At 47.0% G+C, this 23,991-nt stretch overlaps 1 protein-coding gene across 1 annotated transcript in view; it reads right to left on the reverse strand.

Moving 5' to 3' along the window:
* LOC149343942 (arylsulfatase B-like) overlaps nt 1–21,788 on the reverse strand; it is a 65,258-nt gene extending 43,470 nt beyond the window's left edge. The window contains exons 1-4 of the mRNA XM_089547107.1: nt 21,459–21,788; nt 13,584–13,743; nt 5,762–5,874; nt 827–937 (exon numbers count right to left, since the gene is read on the reverse strand). Coding sequence (XP_089403233.1) covers nt 827–937; nt 5,762–5,874; nt 13,584–13,743; nt 21,459–21,788 — 714 coding nt within the window. The remainder of the gene's footprint in view (nt 1–826; nt 938–5,761; nt 5,875–13,583; nt 13,744–21,458) is intronic.
* Between the last annotated feature and the right edge of the window lie 2,203 nt (nt 21,789–23,991).

Genomic DNA, 23,991 nt, shown 5'->3' on the forward strand with positions numbered 1-23,991 from the left:
CATTTTTCTGTCTAGCAGCTGGCATTAACCATAATCAAGTTCACAAACCGCATATCAGCAGCCAGCTCAAAACTACTGGAAGCTACATACTGACCTAAAATTTTGTATCTAATATTTTTTTATCAAAAACGCCATTGGGATAATTTCTCCAGGTGATGCTCACTCTCTAAGCCAAACGGGGAGCATAAATGTTAAAAGAAACAAAATATACTTTATTCATATCCATAGTTTGGAGTGGGAACAAGAGTTGATAAAACAGATCACACTCGCGTGTAACGAGTGACCACAGCGCCAGCTGCGTTTAAGGTAAAAATATCCCCACTCGGCTTCTGGCGCCGCGCTTGCCTCACGAACAAGTGCCATTAATCGATAAGGCTCTTTCTTTTCGACTACGATTTCAGCTGCTCTCGTGTTGATGAGGTTTATGCTTTATGTAATTTTAGACTAACCGTGGGCTCGAGATCAGCAATTCATTATACGCCGTTCATTACTCGCTGTGAAAGAAAACTCAATGTGGATAAAATACATAGACTCTTAATTTTAATAATATGATGACTCCACCCGGTCAAGGGTATGCACAAAACAGTACCCGTCTGGTTCTCTGATCGACTCATCTAAAAAAAGCACAGGACATAAAAGATAACGTGAAGGGACAGAAGGTGTTTCTACCACACAAGATGAATACGCTCTATTGTTTTAAACCTAAGTGCGTAAATCCTTCATGTTTATAACCTAACTACACAAATACTTCATGTTTATGGAGCACACCATGTCAAGTAGTCGAAACGGTACCTATGATCGCCTCGTGCATATAGAGCTCACTCACTGGAGACCTCTGGTGGCTGTAATAGTCGATACCTCCTCCCCAGGATCCCACATGGCTCACAAAGCCCCGTTTGGTGGGCGTGTACACTGATTTGTAGAAGCCCAGGTGCCACTAAAGAAAGCGCAAAAAAGAGAACATGAGTTAGAGTACAGCGTAATAAAACGCGACGCTAATAACGCAGCTTAGCGAATAAACAGGCATCGCAGATTACAAAGGAATGAAAGCGGAAAGGTGAAAGCACAAAATGAGCTAGCTTTTTGGGACATAATTTTCCGATGTAAACCGCTTTTTTTATTGAAATTATTGGTAGGATAGCAATAGAAGCGGAGGTTACATGAAGCACGTTTCGTGAAAAGATCATATCGCAGCCCTGTTGTGCTACCAGCACCCTGACCAGAAGAGCGAACTGAAACTTGCACTCACTTAGACAGAACTCGCTGAGGGGACCTGCGACTGCTCGTTGTTGTGACGCAAGGTAGCAGATCCCACCGCTGCCACCAGTTGTTGTGACGCAAGGTAGCAGATCCCACCGCTGCCACCAGTTGTTGCGTCACGAGGTAGCGTGGCCAGTTGTGGCGTCTCCAAGGGGGCTCGTCCGGAATGAAGGAACTGTCTGAACTTCAGATGGTTAGAGATTACAAAAACAAGCACATTTAATGACAAGAAACTGAGACACTTATTTACAAAAATTTACAAAAAGAAGAGCAAGGAATCAAAAGTTAAGAGTTCATAGCGTCTAGCGTCTGGATGAGCCTGTTAACCAAGGCTCAGAGCCACTGGATGGACCTATTACCGAAGGTCCAGAGCGTTCGTGCCCACTTTGGTCGCAGGTTATATAGCCCAAGACTCCGCCCCTGCACCAGGCGACATTCCATCGCGACACAAAAGATCGGCACCAGTACCATTGTCGAAGACCTGTTGAGCCTCCTCACTAGGCGGTAACTCATCGTGGCACAAAAGATCGCCACCACACACCACTGCCAACTAAGACATCTGCTTAGAGCCCGCACGTGGGAACTGGCGAGTCCGCATTCCTAAGTCCGCAGTCCGCATTCCTATAGCATTGTGTCGTGTTGACGTCACAGCCGCAGCTGCGCAGGCTTCCTCTGATTCGTTCCGTGTTTTTTTCTCAAGACGAGGGACACCCTTTCTTCTCCTGTTGTCGGTTGCTTCTCGAAGGGGAGGTCGTTTTCGCCGAGCCGAGTGTGGGAAGAGCCTCGTCGGCCACTTCCCAGAAAGTCGCCCTTTTCTGTGAGGTCATCGAGGGGTCAAGTTGAAGTCAAACGACCCGTCAAAATTGCCGCTACGTCGAATCTCCCTCCGTTTCATCTCGGGTCTCAAGATGAGTCGTAACAGCTACCTCCCCCGCCAGACGAGTCTCGGCGAGTAGCAGTCATCGCTGCTGCACGAAAAGACGACTTGCAGAAGCATGCCAGAAGTATGCCAGAAGCTCTCTGCCGCTCGCAACGTGGTCTTCTATTACGCCGGCCAAATTCTTTGAGGCGTCTCTGAAACCCCAACCACATGCGCAAGCAAGCACTAAACTTCCCTCCGAGCAAACCAGTTCCAAAAGAGGGTGCTATAATCCGGTCAGTATAGCCATTGTGAATAGCTCACACTGAAAACTCCCAGGACCCACCCAAGCTGAGAAAAACCGAACCTGCTACTGTACACCCTCACTTTCAAAAACGCACGAAAAAACTTATAGTAGCAATTTTGGTTCATAAAGAGCATTCCGGACCGCTTAGAAAGAACAGCTAAGCGCGTCCGCATTTTCATGCAATGTACCCTTTTTGCACGTACTCTTTAAAATCAAACATCTTTAAAAGCAGCAAACTGATCGAAAATCATCAAGTTTACAAAAACCACTACCACTAAAACTGAAACTGTGTTTGCCTTCATCCCTGTCCCGGTTTTTTTTTTTTCAGTGAGTCAATGTAACCAAAAAAAATGGCAAACACTTATTCCCTGAATTGGACATTCTTCAGCCGCGCCCTGCGCGGTCGTGGTCGGATGGCCGGTCCACAAGCAGGTGCCTCAAAAAAACTGCGGGGTTGATTATTTCCGCCTCCGCGCGGCCTGCTACAGAAAGGGCGCCTTCTCCATTCTTTTGTCCCGGCTTGTCGCGTCCCCCTCCGACTCACGCGCTCTCTGTGGCGCCCCCTTGTGTGGCTGTCGAGCCCTATTCTTCGTAACATGTAGCATGCGTCACGTGTCCAACGACTGCGCCGTCTGTCCCTCTTTTGGCTCGCAAGGGCAGTCAACTGGGCTTTCATCGGGCCTATCCGCCTTCGGGAAAATTTCACTGTGGGTTTTCCCTTTCCCTCAACAGTTCTCGCGGTGCTGTCCCGCGTTAATTTGCCGGCCCTCGCATCAGCATTAATCTCTGCCCTAGCCTTTCTCAATTGCTTGTCGCGTTCGCGATGTTTCTTGGGTAGCGACGCTACTCGTGCTTTACTCTGAGTGCTAGGCGGCGGATTAACTGACGAATCGTCTACTCCGGTGGTTTCGCCTGAGCTGCAAAGCTCATTTTCCTGCTGTTTTACTATCGGAGCAGCATCCTCCTCATTCCGGGCTACAGAATCAATCGCGTTTCTGTGGCACCTTCCGGCGAGCGTTGGGCTCTTGCCTGGCGCTTCACTGTTGCCGTCAGGCAATTCCCGTTCACTCTTTGTGCCCCTTAGTACCGCCTCAACTTCCTGACTGCTAGCGCTCGCCAGCTGCACCAGCGGTGTCCCTTCTCTGGCTTTGTCATTGCGTTCACACCGAACCTCGCTGCATTCTTTCTGGCGCGGGACATCTGTCTTATCTGCCAACGCGCTATCTGCCTCAGGGCTAACAGTACGCGCGTCACACCTTTCTTTTTCCTCGCAAAGGTTTCGCTCTTCCTGTTCTTTCTCCACGCGGAGGCTTTTCTGCGGAATAGTTTTACACTTCTCGCCTGCCTCCTTGTTGAGAAGAGGTACTACTTGCTGGGGACAACTGCCCGACCTCTCGCTCAACTCTTTTAAGTTACGGAGCTCAATCGCCCGCTGCAGAATCTTTTCAGCCCTCTCATCTGCCATCTTGTTGAGAAGAGATTCCAATTGCTGGGGACAACAGCCCAACCTCTCGCTCAACTCTTCTTCTAATTTACTGAGCTCAGCCCTTTTCTTCAGTAATTTTGCTTCCCTCTCACGTTCGCGCTGACGCCATTTTTCCTCTCTCTCTCGCTCCTCCTGCTGTCTGAGCTGCTCTTCTTCTCGCTCTTTCTGCTGTCTGAGCTGCTCTTTTTCCTGCTCTTTTTGCCGTCTGAGCTGCTCTTCCTTTTTTTGTTCGATGAGACTCCACTCTTCAATGAGCTCCTCATCATCTGCCCCCAAATCAGTAATGGCCTGAATTATCATGGGTTTTCGTGCCAAACCCCTTGTCTCAATCCCCAATTCCTCACACAACAGCAACAGGTCCGACTCCTGCAGTTTCTGTAGGTCCATGATAGTTCTGAGTCTGAGCTATTTCCAAAACAACTATGCAAAAATACCAAACCTGTAAGATTTAAGCACAGGTGTCTACCAGTTCTAAATTTTAACCCTCTCTTAGAACCTGGTCCACATCAAAGGAAAAGCCAAGCACTCACCCACACACGTGATCATGACCAAGACAGCTGCACTCTCGCTGGCCGACCGTTGTTGTCGCTTGTGGCTTCAGATTCTCATCGCTGATCCATAGTTGTTGGGTCTTCGTATCTCACCAGTCTTTGTTCCACAGATGTCGGGACTTCCAGGCCTCGAATCCCAAGGCTTCGGATCCCACGGCTTCGGATCCCACGGCTTCGGACCCCACCGCTGTTCACCAGTTGTTGCGAGTCGGGGTAGCAGATCCCACCGCTGCCACCAGTTGTTGCGACGCAAGGTAGCAGATCCCACCGCTGCCACCAGTTGTTGTGACGCAAGCTAGCAGATCCCACCGCTGCCACCAGTTGTTGTGACGCAAGGTAGCAGATCCCACCGCTGCCACCAGTTGTTGCGTCACGAGGTAGCGTGGCCAGTTGTGGCGTCTCCAAGGGGGCTCGTCCGGAATGAAGGAACTGTCTTAACTTCAGATGGTTAGAGATTACAAAAACAAGCAGATTTAATGACAAGAAACTGAGACACTTATTTACAAAAATTTACAAAAAGAAGAGCAAGGAATCAAAAGTTAAGAGTTCATAGCGTCTAGCGTCTGGATGAGCCTGTTAACCAAGGCTCAGAGCCACTGGATGGACCTATTACCGAAGGTCCAGAGCGTTCGTGCCCACTTTGGTCGCAGGTTATATAGCCCAAGACTCCGCCCCTGCACCAGGCGACATTCCATCGCGACACAAAAGATCGGCACCAGTACCATTGTCGAAGACCTGTTGAGCCTCCTCACTAGGCGGTAACTCATCGTGGCACAAAAGATCGCCACCACACACCACTGCCAACTAAGACATCTGCTTAGAGCCCGCACGTGGGAACTGGCGAGTCCGCATTCCTAAGTCCGCAGTCCGCATTCCTATAGCATTGTGTCGTGTTGACGTCACAGCCGCAGCTGCGCAGGCTTCCTCTGATTCGTTCCGTGTTTTTTTCTCAAGACGAGGGACACCCTTTCTTCTCCTGTTGTCGGTTGCTTCTCGAAGGGGAGGTCGTTTTCGCCGAGCCGAGTGTGGGAAGAGCCTCGTCGGCCACTTCCCAGAAAGTCGCCCTTTTCTGTGAGGTCATCGAGGGGTCAAGTTGAAGTCAAACGACCCGTCAAAATTGCCGCTACGTCGAATCTCCCTCCGTTTCATCTCGGGTCTCAAGATGAGTCGTAACATCGTTAGCTCAGAATCCCCCACGAGAACACATTTAGAAAGGCTATAGGGCCAAAGTGCTGCTCGTTTTCATACAGATGGCGCAAATCACAAATCTCAAGCAAATCTTCCAAATAAAAACAAACCTTTCCCATAATGTATGAAGTGTAGCCTAGGTCATTGAGCCACTCTGGAAGAATCTTCAGGTCCAGGGCAAGGCCTCTTGGCTCCGACATCATGAGAACAAAATGTTGCATTCCTAGAGAGAAATTCGGCGCAAGGTTAGCACCTGCTGTCACGGAGGATCATCAGAGAACCCTGTCATCAGAGGCCCTTTTCTTATGCTTTAAAAATTAGAGCGGCATCAACACCTCTTTGTTGCTTAGAATTGAGACTTAACCTTCCTCGGAAGGCATGGAACACAAGCACTGAGCTTTTCGAACCGTCTAGCCAATAGGCTACGAGATAGTGGAGAAAAGGTTTTTAAGCATGAAATGCTTTTAGCCCCCGTTGTCGGCAGTGTGCTGACGTCACGCCGAGACCGAGAGCCATCATCCGGGCACTGAAATCCACTCATCCGGGCACTGAAATCTACTCATCCGGGCACTGAAATCCACTCATCCGGGCACTGAATTCCAGTCATCCGGCACTGAATTCCAGTCATCCGGGCACTGAATTCCAGTCATCCGGGCACTGAATTCCAGTCATCCGGGCTCTGAAACGAGAACATCCGGGCACCGTACGAGACTTAACGAGATTTAACGAGACTCTCTAAGCCCTCCTACGCGACCGGCATGCAAGCGCCGGTCGGTCTCCAAAGGAGTCACAAAAAATAACTGCTGCCAGTGCCTTCTCAATGTTTATCAAGATATCAGTCGCTGTGCGTTTGATAATGCACGGAATTATAATTTCCGATTTCTAATAACGCGTGCAAAAAAACACATAAATGCCACGATACACTTCGTTGTCATACGTGATCTCTTAGGGGCTTCGCGCATCGAAGCAAAGCCGCGCAGGCGCACAGGGGCCCGGGGGAGAAGCGCTGCGTTCAAAGGGCAAGGCATCGCGCCGAACGGGTGGTGGCGTTCCTCCCTTCCATTACGGTGCGGTTCGGGTGTCCACCGAGATGGCAGAGAATTACTCCGCCATTTCCTTTCCTCAAAAAACCTTGCGTTCAAATGGCAAGGCATCGCGCTGAACGGGTGGTGGCGTTCCTCCCTTCCTGTACGGTGCGGTTCGGGTGTCCACCGAGATGACATTAGGCCCGTAAACATCTCATGCTTACTCTACTCTCGGTTACGGGAGAGGCAGAGATTTTTTTATAACAAAACCGAGTATCACCCTTGGCTCTTACGTTCGAGAAGAAAGATGGTTTCGTGAGAGGAAATTGGACGTTCCCTCTAAGCCGCTAAGCCGCTGCATGCGGAGATGAGCAATCTGGGATTCTTCTTTGTACTGCTGTAGCTGCGCCAACAGGAATAGTTTGCTAGGAAACAGGGGATTAAAGGATCGTTTGTGCTTTGCACAAGGCGTTGCTTTCATATCTATATTTATAAAACAAAAACATTAAAGTGAATAAACGCAGCAAGCCAGGTACAGTAAAGATCAACGGTTATCTTCAGCTCGTCAATGAAGGCGGCAAACTTAGCATGAAAAAAATGCTGAATTTTTTCTTCTTTTAGTTGCATTCTACGCATTCGTCAAATGCTCTGTTCATTATAACGCACGTCTGTCTTTGCGGTGCTAAAAAACACGCGCATCAATTCTGCAGGTAACTATCATAGGAAGCCAGAGAACGATATGCACATTGCTCTGACGTAGTCACAGCACCAGTAATTATTTCACGCCCCAAGGCTGCCTCAGCAGCCTTCCAAGAGTCGGTTCCAAGTTACTCGCGCTACCCGATTGAATCATTTGGAATTTCGCCCAAAATATGTCTTCTGCTGCGTGTTTAAATATGCGCAATATGATGTTAATGTATGTTTCTGAAGGCATAGAGATGAATACTATATGACCTTGGATAAAGGCCGTAGAAAGAGAACTCTATGGCTTCTAGCTACGCACGGAAATTTCATAGACATATAAAGCCTCTCTAAGCTTAAAAAAAGCGTCATTATGAGATATTCCCACCAACCCGCTCATTCCGGCGCTTCCTCATTCACTACTACTATCCACCAGCCACCTACGCTACCCGATTCGGTGACTCCGGTTGCGTAGGAGTGCGTGTTTTTATTTTTTACTATGGTGCATTTCCTGAGCTTTTTTTCTGTTTCTTATCGGGGTGCGCTGATCGACATTTTCGTACCTGTGCGACTTGAATGCTGCATGCGAAAACGGATCGCGGCGAACAGTTGGAGTGTTTAGGAGTAGAAGCTATAAAAATTTGATTGTTATGCCTATATTGTGCTCAGAGCAAAGTTGTGCGAAATTTTCGCCTTGCTCATTGTTATGCTCTGTTGCTGCGCCTTCCATTTCTGTAACCGGCACGGCAACGGCAAGATGCTTTGTGTGTACAATCCGTCAAGCTAAACGCTGCGAGGAGAAAATTTTCGCTGCATAGCATTGGGCGAGCTCACCTAAACGCTGTATTGACCTGGCAGCATAGTGAAGTGTCACTGTTTTTCGTTACCTTTTCCTGTGAACGCGGCTTACGCCTGGCAGCGGCTATTTCACACTTGCACTGTATGTCAGCAAGTGCTGCGGGATTTTAAAAACATTTGTGACGAGACCTTTGTGTTGAGGGCACTGGCGTTCCTTCACGCAGCTCCTTTATCGCTCTCAAAATGCTGGCAGACGGGGCAGGTTTGTGACGTTAATGCGACCTTATTGAGGGCATGTTATCAGCTCCATTACAGTTTAGCTGATCTTAGTCCCAGTTATGCAATGCTGACAATTCTAGTCGCCGAACTTCAGCGCACGCCCGCACGTATGTACCATAAATTAGCAATTTCGGGCTACAAAGGACCGACTACTCGCCCCTGACGAAAGCGAGAGTTTCTTCTGCCACTCGTTTTCACCGTACGCCTATTAGCTGCTTCAGAGATATTGCTACCATTGCGACAATTACGAACGCCAGTAACGATTTTAATTCAGTGACGACCTTCTCTGCAGTACGCAAGCATTTTGTGGGACTCTCACACAACGGTTGATATAGAAAACGTAGAAAAACTTCAAAGCTTCGCCGCTAGTTTTATACACAACCGCTATAAACGCCAGGACTCTCTATCTGCTATGTTGCATGAAGACCAGCTGGAGTACTTCAGAGAACGCAGGAAAACTGCTGGAATTAAATTTCTTAGTAGCTTATATATTTCTAAATTTGGCTTCTCCCGCATCACATAATGAAGCACTCATGTAAGAAGCCTCGCCATAAGACTGAACACTATACTGAACCAATCTTTGCTTGTACTAATGTATATACAACCTGAGTATAATGCTTATCGCAGTGCTTGCAGCTCTAGACGTAGTGGCGTTGCATTCCTTGTTAAAAGGAATTCGGAAATAGTTTTTTCCTAACATGATCATATAGTGGAACTTAATTCAGCATGATTCTGTTCCATTTGCCTGGTTGAGTCATCCGAATCGTCATTTCGTGTTGTAAGTGAAGTGCTATGTTGTTGACGTTTCATATTGTTTCCTTTCTTGTATGGCGTCTTTGTCGTGACTGCATCTGATTTGACCTTTATATTTATATGTTGCGCATTTTTTTATATCTGCCTCTCCTGCCTGAGCCATGTTTGTTCCGCAGTACATGATAAATAAATAAATAATAAATAAAATCTTTTTGAGTTATTCTACGAGTAATAAATGGTAATTTGTCAGCTGGATTCCAGTTTCCTTAAGAACGACAGCACTGCTTTTGTTGTCCGTAGAACACCCATTTACCACGCTATTACAATTAGCGGTTCGTCAGGCCATCTCACGCTCTTAATTTGTGACACAACCCTGTTTCCTACACATTCAGGAGATGTCCCATTAAACTTCCTCGCCGCGTGGCGTTTGACACGATCAAATACTCAAAAATCACCCACGCCTAACAGCCGTGCAGTTAAAGCGGCGTTATTGCTTCAGTCTACAATTTTCCTGCAACGCGAATTTTTGGACAAGCAAGCAGGCTACAGAAGAAAAAAATCGCACTTCAAGGCAAGAGAATACTAGAGGCTTGAACGCAAAAAAAAAAGTTTTTCCTTTCAGAAGCCCTGCCCAGTTCTTTCATCAAGCTCTACCTTGCTGTCAACATCAAATCTCTTCCAATGCGTCCGAAGAAAGCTGATTCTATACGCCAAAGAAAAATATCGATGCATTCTTTTGCAGCTTGCTCTAAATACCGCCCACGTTTGGAAAAACGCACCTCTCACTTATGGCCCCTTTAATCGAGAATCAGCTTCGAACACCTGCAACAGGATCCAGTGCACAGTGTGCCCTGTTGCTAATGGTGTTTTCGACTAGTCGCTTTCGAGCGCTCTAGAGCGCTCTGAAGCGAGTCCTCTTATTCGGCTAGTCGATACCAGGCGCTCTTTTTGTATTCCGCTGGCTCTTTCGGAACGCCGGCCTCCAGCGTAGAGCACTCTCACAAGCTCCGAAAAAGAAGTCAGAGCGACCGGGTGCTCCGGTCCACGTGAGTGTGTCTTACAAATCTCGCGTCGCCATCATGCCGGCGGTAGACGACGGCGCTGGCGCCGGTCGCCCTCTTTCAGGTGACGAAACATATATATGACAGTGTTTCGATCTTCGGCTGAAAGTGCACACTAGCTTCAATTCAACGAAATTGATCAGTATGTCGAGCCTCGGAACGTTTCTTCACAGTGCATGGCAGCAGCGACTAACGCGGTAATGTCGATGAGCGCACCAGCGGCATTTGCTGGTACAGAAAAGGCTTAGCACGAAGCGCCTTGTACCGTGTATTTCCGCCTGCATTTTGGACGATACATATTTGTGGCTACGTTTGCGCTGTGCAAATGCGGCATTCGTGTTTATTAGTGGGTGCAGTGCAAAAAACCTCTGTGTGTTTTGCGAAAGTAGAATGTTTTCGTGGATGTCAGCTAGCGAATATTTTTGGTGGTGACCACATTGATCAAGCTCGAGTGTCACGTTGCAGTACCAGTCAGACACCTCGCTTTGAGAAAGTGCACTGATTAGTTGGTTTATTGTGGTTTAACGTCCCAAAGCAACTCAGGCTATGAGGGACGCCGTAGTGAAGGGCTCCGGAAATTTCGACCACCTGGGGTTCTTTAACGTGCATTGACATCGCACAGTACACGGGCCTCTAGAATTTCGCCTTCATCGAAATTCAGCCGCCGCGGCCGGGATCGAACCCGCGTATTTCGGGTCAGCAGCCGAGTGCCGTAACCACTGAGCCACCGCGACGTGAAAAGTGCACTGAGAATGGATGAGTAAGAGTAAGAGAGTAAGAAGGTATGATGAGTAAATAAAATCAGCCGCACGTTGCTATAGGTCGGTCCCAGCCAAAAGGCTATCAGAGTCTATTTTATTCGCGTGACCACTCTAAAAGCGCCTGGCCTATTCTGCTGGGCAGTGCTTCTTCCGACTGAGATTCAGAGTTTTCTCTCGATCAGCGTGCTCTCGGTTAGAGGATCTAGGCGACAAGTCGAAGACACTATAAGTATTGGTGGCACAAGATCGTCGATGATTACACACATGCAACAACTAACTGCTGCCTTCATTAGTGATACGTTAAAGTACAGGGTCGTCCACTCTTAGTTAGAACCCGCTAGCGTACGGCTGCACTCTTCAGAGGGCCACCGCATGCGACACAGTCGCTCATCTCAGCAAAGTGGCGCAAGAGAAGGTTTACCTGGACGTCGTGCTTCGCGTTATCTGCCACTTCGCTTTGATGCGCAGCCGTTTCGGGTGTAGTGACCCTCCAAAGAGCACGGCCATGCGCTAGCGCATTCTAACTAAGAGTGGACGACCTTATACCCCGTAAACCCGTCTCACACAGTGAACGCATCAAATAAAAATAATTTCGTAACTTTTCCCGTTCATTTCAAGGCACTGCTGCAGGCGTCATGTGCTGTCAATATGCGAACTCTTGAATCCTTAAGTAACAGCCGTCTTCTTTCTCTTTGTTCTTAATCTGAGGGCAATGTATTTGCCAAAGAATAAATGTCATGCCTCAAAAACCAGCTCTGCAATTGCTGAACAAAGTTTCCGAACAATTTTTTTCAGCCGTCGCTGCTACCACAGACGTGCCAAAAACACTAATGCAGCGGCGGTGGGAGAAAGCAGATAGCGACACTTTCACTAGAGAGCTCTTATGAACATTCAGCATTTAGCGTCATCTCCCGCCAGTACCGAGTACCGCGTAAGTCAATGGTGATAATTTGAGCTCACTAGCGCGTTAGGGCCAAGAGATTTAGCTCGAAAATAGTGACTACCATGGCCGACCCTGCATCTTCGGTGCAAAATGTGGTTTATAAAATGTTTACTTGGCTCGCAGAAACTATCTCCGACGGCGATATAAAATCAGTGATATCTACCGCTTATTCGAAATTCTCGAGGTGATTATTAGCGCTCAGTGCAACACTGTACATGGTGGAAGGCGCTCAGGTTTGTTGAGAATTGGTTTGGTTTGGTTTATTGGGGTTTAACGTCCCAAAGTGACTGAGGCTATGAGAGACGCCGTAGTGAAGGACTCCGGAAATTTCGACCACCTGGGGTTCTTTAACGTGCACTGACATCGTACAGCACACGGGCCTCTAGAATTTCGCCTTCAAGAAATTCAGCGGCCGCGGCCGGGATCGAACCCGCGTCCTTCGGGTCAGCAGCCGAGCGCCGTAACCACTGAGCCACCACGGCGGGGCAGGTTTGTTGAGAATTGTTTAGCTCGAACATTTATCGCGTACTTATTTTCGAGTTATCAGACTTGAGAAACGTATTTCCATTATCGCTCGCAAACAAAGCTCTGGGTAATGTTTCAAGTCAGTACTACCCAGGGAAAGAAAGAACTGCTAAGACAACCACTAATCGAATTCTACCTAGGGCCATCTGCGAGGTTGAGGAAACTGTACATAGAGGGCGACCGAAGATTATGGCTTTAGGCTGTATGCCACCTTAGTTGACATTTTGACCAAACCCGCTGCGTGTACTTCATTGGTCATATTTAAATAAAAAACAAATCAGGTCACTCTTCGTTTCAGGATGGCACTTGTCACATACAGCCTGGAACACACTGTGCACACAGTGCGGTGCGGCTTCAGCTTGAGATCACTTGCCTGTTCTGTTACCAGCCGTGCAGTAATTATCAGAAATTAAAGGCAATCGGGAAAGCAGTGCCATTTTCAGCTAATGCTAATTCTTCATACGCTGCGGCAGGTAATTAAATGCTAACATTTTTTTTTTCGCAGTACGTCATGCAGTAATGCAGTTTTCGAAACACCTCTATATCTTTAAGTAGTCTAACGACGACTCTTCCTACCGCGTAGTACACAGCAAAAAGAGGTTTCGTTATCTTCGAGATTTGTACTGGCAGCGGTCATGAGATCTATACGTGATCCGGCACCGTAAAAAAATGCATTAAGTCTTATCCGCCCAAAAAACCTCCAGTTGGACTTATTGCAGCATATTAGTAGTGAGGGCTGAACATGAAACAAGTAACCCGTAAACATGTCACGTGTACGTGATACTTCTTGCAACTGGAAGAGGAAACGCTTGTGAAGCTGAAACCTACGCAACTCTTCCTAGTGCAGGTCGCGAGTGATGTCTCAAGTGTGCATTTCCCTTCAGCCTCTTAATATATGCTTTCAGAATGTCTTAAAATTGTATATTTTCGACGCACAAGGCTTAATATGCAACATTTTTAAGTCGCCAGTAAATCCAGCAAGAAACATTTCTGTGAGGAATATTTTGCCTGCTACTTGTTTACTTGCAATGCATACTATGCTATAATTAGGGGCTGACATCTCGCGTTCTGGCAAGCGCCCCAGAACCGTGAAAAAAACAGCTCACCGGTATGTATTGGGTAGCGGCCAGTCATGATGGCAGCTCTCGAGGGTGTGCACAGTGGTTGGTGGTAGAGCCTAGTGAGGCGGACTCCATTCCATGCAAGTGCGTCAATATTCGGCGTCCGAATCTGAGGGTTCCCGTTGTAACTGAGGTCCCCCCAGCCCTGAGGAAGAAACAGCTGGCTGTTTGCATTGCTGATAAGCTGTTAATTCAGTGGAAGCGCCAAAGCAATAATTCCTGGCTTTCCGGCTATACATGGCGGTCTTTTTCAGGACCGCTTCAATAAAAAGCTCCGAACAGCTCATTTTTCAAGACCTTCTAGCGGAAAGAAATTCACCAGTATTAATTTAAGAGCATACCGGAATGCAAACTTGGACTGGTAGGATAAAACCGACGAAGTAAATTTACTGTGCGAATGGAAGTTAATTATTTCATCGACCGTTTGTTTTTTATACCATCAAAAGATAGTTGTAAACGGCACAGTCACCAGCGCAAGTTCACAGTTTTCACATATACAATAACTACCGCAGCAAGTAATGCTGCAAGCACTAAGTATTTGCTCTCTTGTAGAGGATAATGTATATCCGGTCAATTCTTTAACATTACCTCACGAGCGTCGACCAAACTGCTTGTCAGCGCCTTATCACGGCGATGATTGGCGAAGCCAGGTGGAATAACCACGCGAGCGCAAGTTTGCCCACACAACGGTTGTTGTCTGCTAGGCTCTTCCCACTATAACCACACAACCCCGGCCGTGTTCTTAAACTCTCCACTGGCTGATGACTGCAGCGCCAATGGGAAGAAAAAGCGGTGTTAACGACATGGTGGGCAAATCTTTTGATACAGTTTTAGGCATGTCAGTAGCTTTTACTCGGTCGCGAATTCACTTCGAAGGCATCATTGGTGACAACGCAGCAACAGTCATGTATAAACTGCGGTCGCGCCATTGAGTTTTCTTCACTTGCTGTCTAGGAGCACGAAAAATTTCCCTACGCATCCCGGAAGAAACATGGCAGTGTGCTGTAACACTGGCGAAAGTGGAAAAACCTTAAAGGGAGATACCTAGGAAAGTTGGGAGAAAGGCAACAATTGGGAAGATTATTCATGCCTTCCATGATTACGGCCACATTGGAGACGCACCGAGATATTTAAAGCGCAAGACAATACTATAATACAGACAGAGAAGATGTGGCCATTGTTGCTGCAGGCGCTGCGGATCCATTCATGACTGCGGGCCAGGTAAAGGACATTGCCAGTCGAACCGAGTTAGCCGAGGTACTTGTAGCTAGGTTGCATTTTTCTGCCAGCATTAATCGCATGATTAAGCATACGCCGAAAAACGATGAACCAAACGAGCAGAAAAGGGCAAATGCTGCGTTTTACGACAAAGAAGACGCCTCGTTGGATGTTGATGCACAGTCAGGAACTGTTTACTGAGGCACTTTCTACATCTTTCATGTGATTGCGTTTGCGTGATTTCAGCACACGGGCGTGCATGTGAGCACTCGTGCGTGGTCACTAAGGCAGGAAGGGTCCATCGGCCAGAATAACCGCAGACATGCGCCGGGTTAGTGACTCGTATAGAGCTGACACGGGGTCCAGGTCGGCTTTAAGAAATTCCCACTCCCTCTTGACAGCTTCCCAGAGTTCGTAAGATGTCTCATGGTGCAGGTCCATTCTTGATAGGTTTATATTCATTACTCCCCACACATTCTTAGATATATTGAGGCCGGCTTCTTGCGGCGGCCATGGCAGTGTCATGACGCCCACTTGCTCTAGGTGAGCCCTCACAGATTGGCAAGGGTGGATAGGGGAAAGGTCTTGTTGAAGTTAAAAGAAACCGTCCTTGAATGGGCAGTTAAGCAAATGGGGAAGAAGCTTGTCCTCAATAATCTTAGTGTATGCGTCCCACTTGACAAACCTGCGACTGCTAGGTTTTACGATATTGGTGTAGTAAAGTTGATACAAACACAAGTGCAAAGAGCTAGTTTTAATCCCTTAATGTAATACCAAGGTCTCGGTGTAATTTCTAGGCATAATTTAAGGGCTACACACGAGAAAAAAAGAGCTGTTCAGTTTATTTCTCCCGAAGACAGTAAGCATTTTTAGCACATTTGTAGGTAAGATGAAACCGTCCACTGCACCTTGAGTAAGGTGGACGGTAGACTCTTTACTTTTACCCCCACTGAGTGCAGTACGCCGACATGTCGGTGAACGCAACTTGACTCCGGTCGTCCAAAGCACATGCGCATGCGCAAACTGCAGCCTTTCCGCGTTGCTGGCGGCAGAAGGCAATGGTTGTTGGGTGCGCACCTGTTCGTGAGGCCTGCTTCACGTAGCAATGTTAGCACAAGCTCGTCACTTGTGTCCAAGCCGGCAATGTATTTTACCTGGCCCGCAGTCATGAAGTCGATCAACAGCAGCTACAGCAACAATGGCCATATATTTCTCTGGTGTTGTCTTGCGCTTTAAAAATCTCGGTCCATCACCAAGGCTGCCTTCGTCACGCAAGGCCTGAATAATCCTATTAACTGTTGCCGTCCCAGCTTCCCTAGCCATCTCGATTTCAGAATTTTTCCGCTGTCGCCAGTGCCACAATACGCAGCCTCGTTTCTTGCGGGGTGCGAGGGGTCATTCTTCTTGCTCCTCATGTTCATTATCTCTGTAAAAAACTTTTATCAGTAATCGGCGTTTTCTCTCGATGCCGGTCCGTCCTACCTTTAAACGCAGAAACAGAAATATATTTCGTTCTTTTCAGTTTTCAGTTAACATGTTGTAACAGTCGGGCTGCTGCCACCAAGGGTAACATAAACAGTATTCTTGTCTTGCAGAAGAAAATGGTCCATTCAATCGCCAACTTGAATGCCTGTCGACAAAAAAGAATGATTTGTAACGTATGGCTTTATTAGAGCTGATCATCTGTGGGAGTTTTGTCTGTTGCACAATTTGTATTTTTCATTCCCTTGAATCTGCAGACTGAAATTCACTTGCATCACTGCAACAACGCAGGAACTGCCACATTAATGATTGGCGGGTGTTTTATATCTTGTTTTTGTTTACAATATCCGTTCCGTGTGCTTTTTTATTCACGTTTATGCTTTGTACCTTGTTTTTCACTGCGAAATATTTGCTCTATTTTCTTTTCTTTCTTTCCTTGTTTTGTTTCCTGCAACGAGTTATATCTGCTGTCATGTAAATGGTTCCTGGTCCTTGTCGAGCCACCATCTGGCTTTTAATCAGGAATCTATACAGTGATCGATGACTGGAAAATAAACCTGATTTTCATTCCGAGACAGGTAGTGAAAAATCTCGACAGGGCGAACGCAATTTCGACACAACCGCTGCTGCGCTGTCACCAATGATGTCTTCGTAGTGAATTTTGCGGCCGAGTAAGAGCTAGCGACATGCCTAAATCTTTATCAAAGATTTCCTCACGCTGTCGTTCGCTGCTTTTTCCTTCCCCATGACGCCATTGTCATCAGCCGGGGGAGAGGAGAAGAACACGACAGGGGCTGTGTGGGTATAGTGGGAAGAGCCTAGCCGACGACAATTGTTGTGTGGGAAAACTTGTGCGCACTCTGCTGTTCTCGCTGTCTTCACCAATACACGCCGTGATAAGGCGCTGACAAGCTGTTTTTATTCGCCGCTGGCGCGGTACTTTTAAAGAATTAGCCGTGTGTACGGCATGCCCACTTATACTCAATAATCTCGAGAGCCTATTGGAGGGCTTACAATATCAAAGTTGCGCCTATAAGCCACGCCGGGAATATTTCGCATAGAAAGGGTATGGTTATGAACGCAACAAATATGTTCCCACTGCTCAACAACGAATAGCTGTCCTTTGATAAAACAGTAAGCGAAGTCATGCAGATTCCTTAAAGCTCACTCAGCCCTAGAATGCTGTGCTGGACCTCTTTAGAAAATAGAAGGAACTCTGCAGCGCTTCCTACCTGTGTTTGTTTTCTCGCGTTGCATACCCACAAATCACTACCGCCTGACTTCACTTTTGAGGTGAGAAAGTGCATTAGCTTAGTAGGCTCCCGAACTGGACGTAATCGCTGCGCCTACCCACAACAGCTAGGAGAGGGGTGAATGCAGACTCCAACAACGCTTGCTAAATCATTACTACTGATCAAACCATTTTCCTAGTACATCTCGTAAGACACCAGATTCTTTGAAAATGGGCTTTACGAGTTTGCTGCGTAAAGATACATTACAAAATGCATTTAGGATGTAGTTAGGGTTACATGCACTTGAAGAAAATAATTACGTTTTTATGATGTTTTAATGTCCCAAAACGACTAGCGCTAAGAGAGACGCCGCAGTGAAGGGCTCCGAAAATATTGACCACCTGGGGTTCTTCAACGTGCACTAACATCGCACAGTACACGGGCCTCTACAATTTCGCCTCCATCGAAATTCGACGGCCGCGGCCGGGATCGAACCCGCGTCTTTCGGATCACCAGCCGAGCGCCATAACCACTGTGCCACCGCTGCGGCGAGCAAAACTTGAAATGCGCTAGAGAAAAGCACATTAAGCGGTGCTATCATACCACATATTCTAGCTTCAACGTATTCCGCAGTGGCCTGACACGTGTTCAGCAGAGTCCTTATGCTAGTGTACTGCTAGGAATTCGATATTTGTGCGAGCTGTCGCTTTATTGTGGCCCACAGTTCTGCTTGCCTTATGCTCGGCTGACAATTTCGATAAGAATTAGCCTTGTCATCCCGGCATATAATACAGGGTTCGTCGAAGTGTGCCCCGCCGACAGCAGAAAGCAGGAGTTTGTGCCTTTCACTGTCTCCGCGCTGGCACCGCAGGCGCGTCCTGACGCCCGCCGGCTTCAGGGATAGACGCTTTGGAGAAGCGCGTCCGTCTATTTTTCTTAATAATAATGTTCCCCAAAGCCTAGTGCGGGGACTGCGTCGGCAGCATACGCCTATAATTGGGCCACGTTAAGGCGCTACTAGGAAGGAAGGACACCGAATGGTGAATTCAGTGCAAAAAAAAATAACTGCACCTTTCTATGCTCAGCGGACGGCACTAAACTACAAACATACAAGCGCACTAGTCAGACACAGCTGCTGAAGAGACGCAAGGACGAGTAGCGTACACGCCCTTGCTGTGCTGCCGGGTTCTAGTCTGGAAGTCCAGCAACCGCCAATATAACCTGTCCAATTATGTGCTGCTTAGGACGTTGAGGAAACTAAAGATGAGTTTGTGGCAACGTTCTCATTGTTTCTTTCAACGTCACACGTTCTTTCCGAAAAATATGTTGTCTCCTGTTCCTACCTTTTAGTGTCAAGTGGTATCGGGTGGAATACATTATTTTTTATTGTATCAAACTGCGTTTATTTCCGTATGTTCCATTTTTTTTCTAGGCCAAATTAACACAGTGTAGTTCCGACGTATCCGCACAAAGCAGGCCAAATGAAGACCGTAAACCAGGCACGAAAAAATCTAAATGACTAAACGAACAAGTCGACGTAGAACAAGTCCTCTTTCAAGAGGACTTGAAAGAACAGCACGCGTGAAAGCAGCATGCATCAATACAGCGCACAAAAAACAGCACTGCGGCAAGGAAAAAACGGCACAGTGGCAAAACAGCAGCATGAAAAAGACAGGAAAGCGACAAAACCGCGCAGGGTAAAAAAGCAACAGCACAGAGGCACGACGACAAAAGAGCGCAGGAAAAAAGCGGCACTACAACAAAACAGCACAGCGGAGTACGGTGCAGCGCTGCTGAAGGGGTGAACTACCATAGCCATAACCGCAAACGGCAAATAACACATGCGGCAGCGTCCTTTGTAGTTAAGGAGTGTCCGTTTCACTCGTTCATTAAGAAACAGGGCAGGCTCATTCATTGAGGAAGAGCGCAGTTTGAACGGTGCACATGGCAGAACTGTAGTTGCAGTTTCATGACATTAAATCCGGATATCGGACCGACTTTCCTTTTATCGAAACGATCGCCACTGCACGCAATAAACCTACTGGCTATTTTGGTCATTAAACACAGAGAAGATGCAGATAGTGTAAGGTATGGTTGACTATTGAAGTTTACGGCAGCCTAACGTGCTAAATAAACAGAAAATAGAAAAACTAACTTATGTTAGCCACGAGCTACTTAGAATGCTGGTTGGAATCTAGCTAGACTGCTCGCTGTTTTTCTCGCCCTCGTGATCATATGCATATGGTCGTATGCATATGCACATGATCTGCATATGAGCGCTGCGCTTTTTGCTTCACAACCACGAGGCCCGTATGGCAGCACAGCTAAATCGCACTGATGAATGCAGTTTGTATTTTAGTGGACTTAGGGAGAGCAGCGGCTGTTGCAACGGGGTTTCATGACGCTAGTCGTATGTTCCTTCAGAAGTCTACTGTAAAAAACAAAGCACACGTGTTTGCGCAAGCATTGAAATGACTGTCTCAAATGTACATTTTTAAACAGAGCAAAATTAAGGGCAATAAACACCCTGTCTGACGAAATTCGGTACATTTATTCTAGAACTCTGCGTCAGTAGAATCCCAATTGTGCTTTTTATGTTAAGTGTGCGTTTGTTAGATTAATCTTGCGTTTTCTGAGCTTAAGGGTCAAATTTGACGAAAATTGCTGTTTTAGTAAAATTCGCTTCTGAGTGATAAAAGTAGGTTTGGTCATGTGCTGCGAAAATTGATTGTTGGAGACAATTCTCTTCGAAGGTAAACAAAAACTTTAAAGTAAAATTACACTCAACAAATGCGCTCTGATGCATGAGTTTTCAGGTCAGCTCAGTATCGCATTTCAAAAAGTAAAGTAACCGCCATACAGCCACAGACAACTGCTGTGCGGTGCGCTGGTCCAACACCAAGTAAACTGAAAATGTCCGCTCAGGTAAACCTGCTATCGTTAAAAGTATGCATCGCGTACTGGATATTTTTGGTGCATGAAGGCGTTGTAGCTTGCTCGAGACAAAATTGCTAAAGATTCAATTGCCGACAGTGAGAGTGTTGAAGAATAAGAGCTTTTCGTACACCCAGAGCCCTACGTCGGGCGTATTTGGCAGAATTCAGCATCATGACGGTCAACCCGCACAACCGATACTTCCTGAACAACTTCTTCAGCGTTATTCATTACATTAGCAGACAAAAAAAAAGTGGGTATTTGAGATCGCCAATATTACCCAACCCTGGTTTCTAGCAGTTTCTACAGAGCAATCTACAGCAGTTTCTACAGAGCAATGAGAGCCATGCCTACAACGATTTCTTCGCAAATGCAAAAAGTCGCCCCTCAGTTACAGTATAGCCAGGATCCCGAGGTTGTTACCGGCAAACCAGGATAGTGCCAGCTGTGAGTAAAATTAGTCTCTTGAAGATAGCCGAGGAGGTAACTGAGAATAAATAACTGATAATGCATTAAAATCCGCATAAAGCGCTCCTTTAAAAATGGATTCTAAGGATGTATTGCAGACCGCTTTAGCATTTTGCAGCAAAAAAAAATTCAGGGTTTTGTTTATTTATATGGCCTGACTAGTAAGGCTAATTAGGCTAATTGGATAATTAAGCAATTAACTAAGCTCAGTCCCACTTACTTGGAGCATCACTATACGATCCCTTCAATTGGTTGCATGGTTACTAGCCAAAGTACAATTGGCCCCGTTTGAAATTCGCGCACTGTGACGTCACGACCGTTTCCACCAATTGAAAAGCGTGACATTTTCTGTCGACAACTGCTGCTTACAACGATGAGACATTAAAGGCTTCCACCTTAAAATACTTTCTGGACTTGCCTATAGACACTTTGTTATCGAATGGCTAGATTTCTCGAAAGCCGAAAGCTCTGCAGTGATTGGTGGCTGGCAGAAAACCCAAAAATTAAAAAAGGAACAGGCCCTCACCAAGTCATCGGCCGGGATGAATACGATGTGCGGAGGCTTCTTCTTGGATGCGTTTTCATCCTGGGCTTTGTGAGGAACCATCCGTAGGCCCAGTACAATGATGACTACGACTGTGAGAGCTCCCAGTACCCCAGCGGCGCACCAAAGTAGAATATGATCACTGCAATCGCCACCACCTGATTCGGGCCCCTTCGGTGACGTAGCGTGCCTTGGCTCGCTCTGGCCTTTAGAAGCTTTTCCAGGCGCAGCAGGAACGTTCTCTGGTGGCCTTTCGACTTCATCTGAAGAAACAACGACAGCGCGTTCTTTTTCATCCGAACTCCCCTGCATAGCGTGACACCTGGAAGCGAAGGGCGGTTAAAATGAGATTAAATATGCTATCACTATCATGTCAAGCAGCGCCCTTTGAAATAAAAAAAAATTTAGGGGGCACTTTGACTGTCTAAAGTGGGTAGAGGCGGAAGCGTTTTCCGCACCACCTTCGCTGTTTCTGTGGCACTGGTGGCGTCACATGTAATTGAGTACTAATTACTAAGTGATGACAAACCACCAATTAATGGTTAATTACTGATTAATGTCTGAATACTAATTAACTGCTAATTAATGACACTTAAGCTTCGCCTTTAGGAGTGGAACGCGACAGCGCGTTGTAGCGCTGCCAGGGAGTCCACGGAACGCCACCACCCGTTCGGCGCGATGCCTTGCCCTTTGAACGCAACGCTTTTTGAGGAAAGGAAATGGCGCAGTAATTCTCTGTCATTTCGGTGGACACCTGAACCGCACCGTAGAGGAAGGGAGGAAGTGGGAGTGAAAGAAGATAGATAAAGAGGAGCCGTAATGAAGAAAATGAAAATTGTATTTGAGGAAAGGAAATTACGCAGTACCTGTGTCACAAAATTCACGGGGCACTTTTTTGACCTAAACTGTGGTCACTGATGTGTGGTTAAGATGTTAGGCTTCGCCCCTAAGAGTGGAACGCGACAGCGTCTTGCAACGCTGCCAAGGAGTCCATAGAACGCCATCGCCCATTCGGTTCTACGCCTCGCTCGTCGGTAAATTGGTTTTTGAGGAAAGGAAATGTATCTGTCTCTCATTTGTCGGCGGACACCTAAACCTCGCCGGACGGGAATGGAGGAGGATGAGAGTGAGTGAAGACACCGTATTCACTAGACGCGCCTTTGTTCATTCCAAACCATCGAGCTGGCATAGCGGAGTGCTGTAGCCATGTAAATTCAGTCCAAACCATCGAGCTGGCATGGCGGAGTGCTGTAGCCATGTAAATAGCCATGTAAATAGTCACATATGTTGTAATGCACTGTATTCCCACGCCTTTGAAAGCAATAAAGAAAAAAAAAAAGCTGGCATGGCGGAGTGGATAGCGTGCTCGTCTTTCACGCCGAAGACCGGGGTTCGATTCCTGAGCTCGACCAATTTCTTAATTGGTTTTATTTATTTATGTGGCCTGACTTGTAAAGCTAATTAGGCTAATTGGATAATTAAGCAATTAACTAAGCTCAGTCCCACTTACTTGGAGCATCACTATACGATCCCTTCAATTGGTTGCATGGTTACTCGCCAAAGTACAATTGGCCCCGTTTGAAATTCGCGCACTGTGACGTCACGACCGTTTCCACCAATTGAAAAGCGTGACATTTGCTGTCGACAACTGCTGCTTACAACGATGAGACATTAAAGGCTTCCGCCTCAAAAGAAATCTCCAGCTATTTACGCTTCCACTTTTACACCGTAAGCACCCTGCTCCGTGCAAGAGAACCTGCATAGTTTTTGTGAGCGTGCTCTCGCTGGCAGTTATTTTTAAACAAAAATTTAGCATTCATAATATAAAAACCCGGTTCGTTGAAGTCGTGAACTATATTGATAAAAACATTAAGTTTAGCACCATGTGCCTCGACATAGTCATGCAGAAATATTTTTGTTCATGAGATATTCGATTACAACATTCGATGATGATGATGATAACAACTTTTATTTCCACCGATGTAGGAGGCCCCCTACTCCCCGTCCCTGGCACGCAGGCCTAGGGGACGGGGGACGGGACCTCCGCGACTAAAGACTGGCGAAGATACATTGTCTCTTCGCGGATTCAGCCGCCAGGCGGACAGCTCGTTTCTTGTCGGCGGGGACCTCGCTTCGCAGAAGGGCCTCCAAGGCTTCTCTACTCTTAATATTGTCCTCAGCACCCGGGGATCCAGGGCATTGCCAAATTATATGATCGAGGGTCCCCCTCGCTCCGCAGGTCTTACATTTGTCACCTTTTTTATCGTCTAACGTGGTTTGAAATAACCAGACAGGGTTAACGAAATTTCCGGCCTGTAATCGTCGCCAGGCGATGGCCTCTGTATTGGTTAAGTTTGGATCTGGTGGTGGCATTAGACGCCTGCCTAACCTGTAGTGCAGGGCGATTTCCGCGTACGTTTGCAAACGTTCGTCCATCCCCTGGGGGTCGGGCGGCTCTACAGTTACCCGGAAGTAGAGATCTCGGGCTAACATGTGGGCCGCCTCGTTACCGGGG

Source organism: Amblyomma mixtum, chromosome 5, assembly GCF_055824585.1.
Source record: "Amblyomma mixtum isolate Tamu chromosome 5, ASM5582458v1, whole genome shotgun sequence".
Lineage (NCBI taxonomy): Eukaryota > Metazoa > Arthropoda > Arachnida > Ixodida > Ixodidae > Amblyomma > Amblyomma mixtum.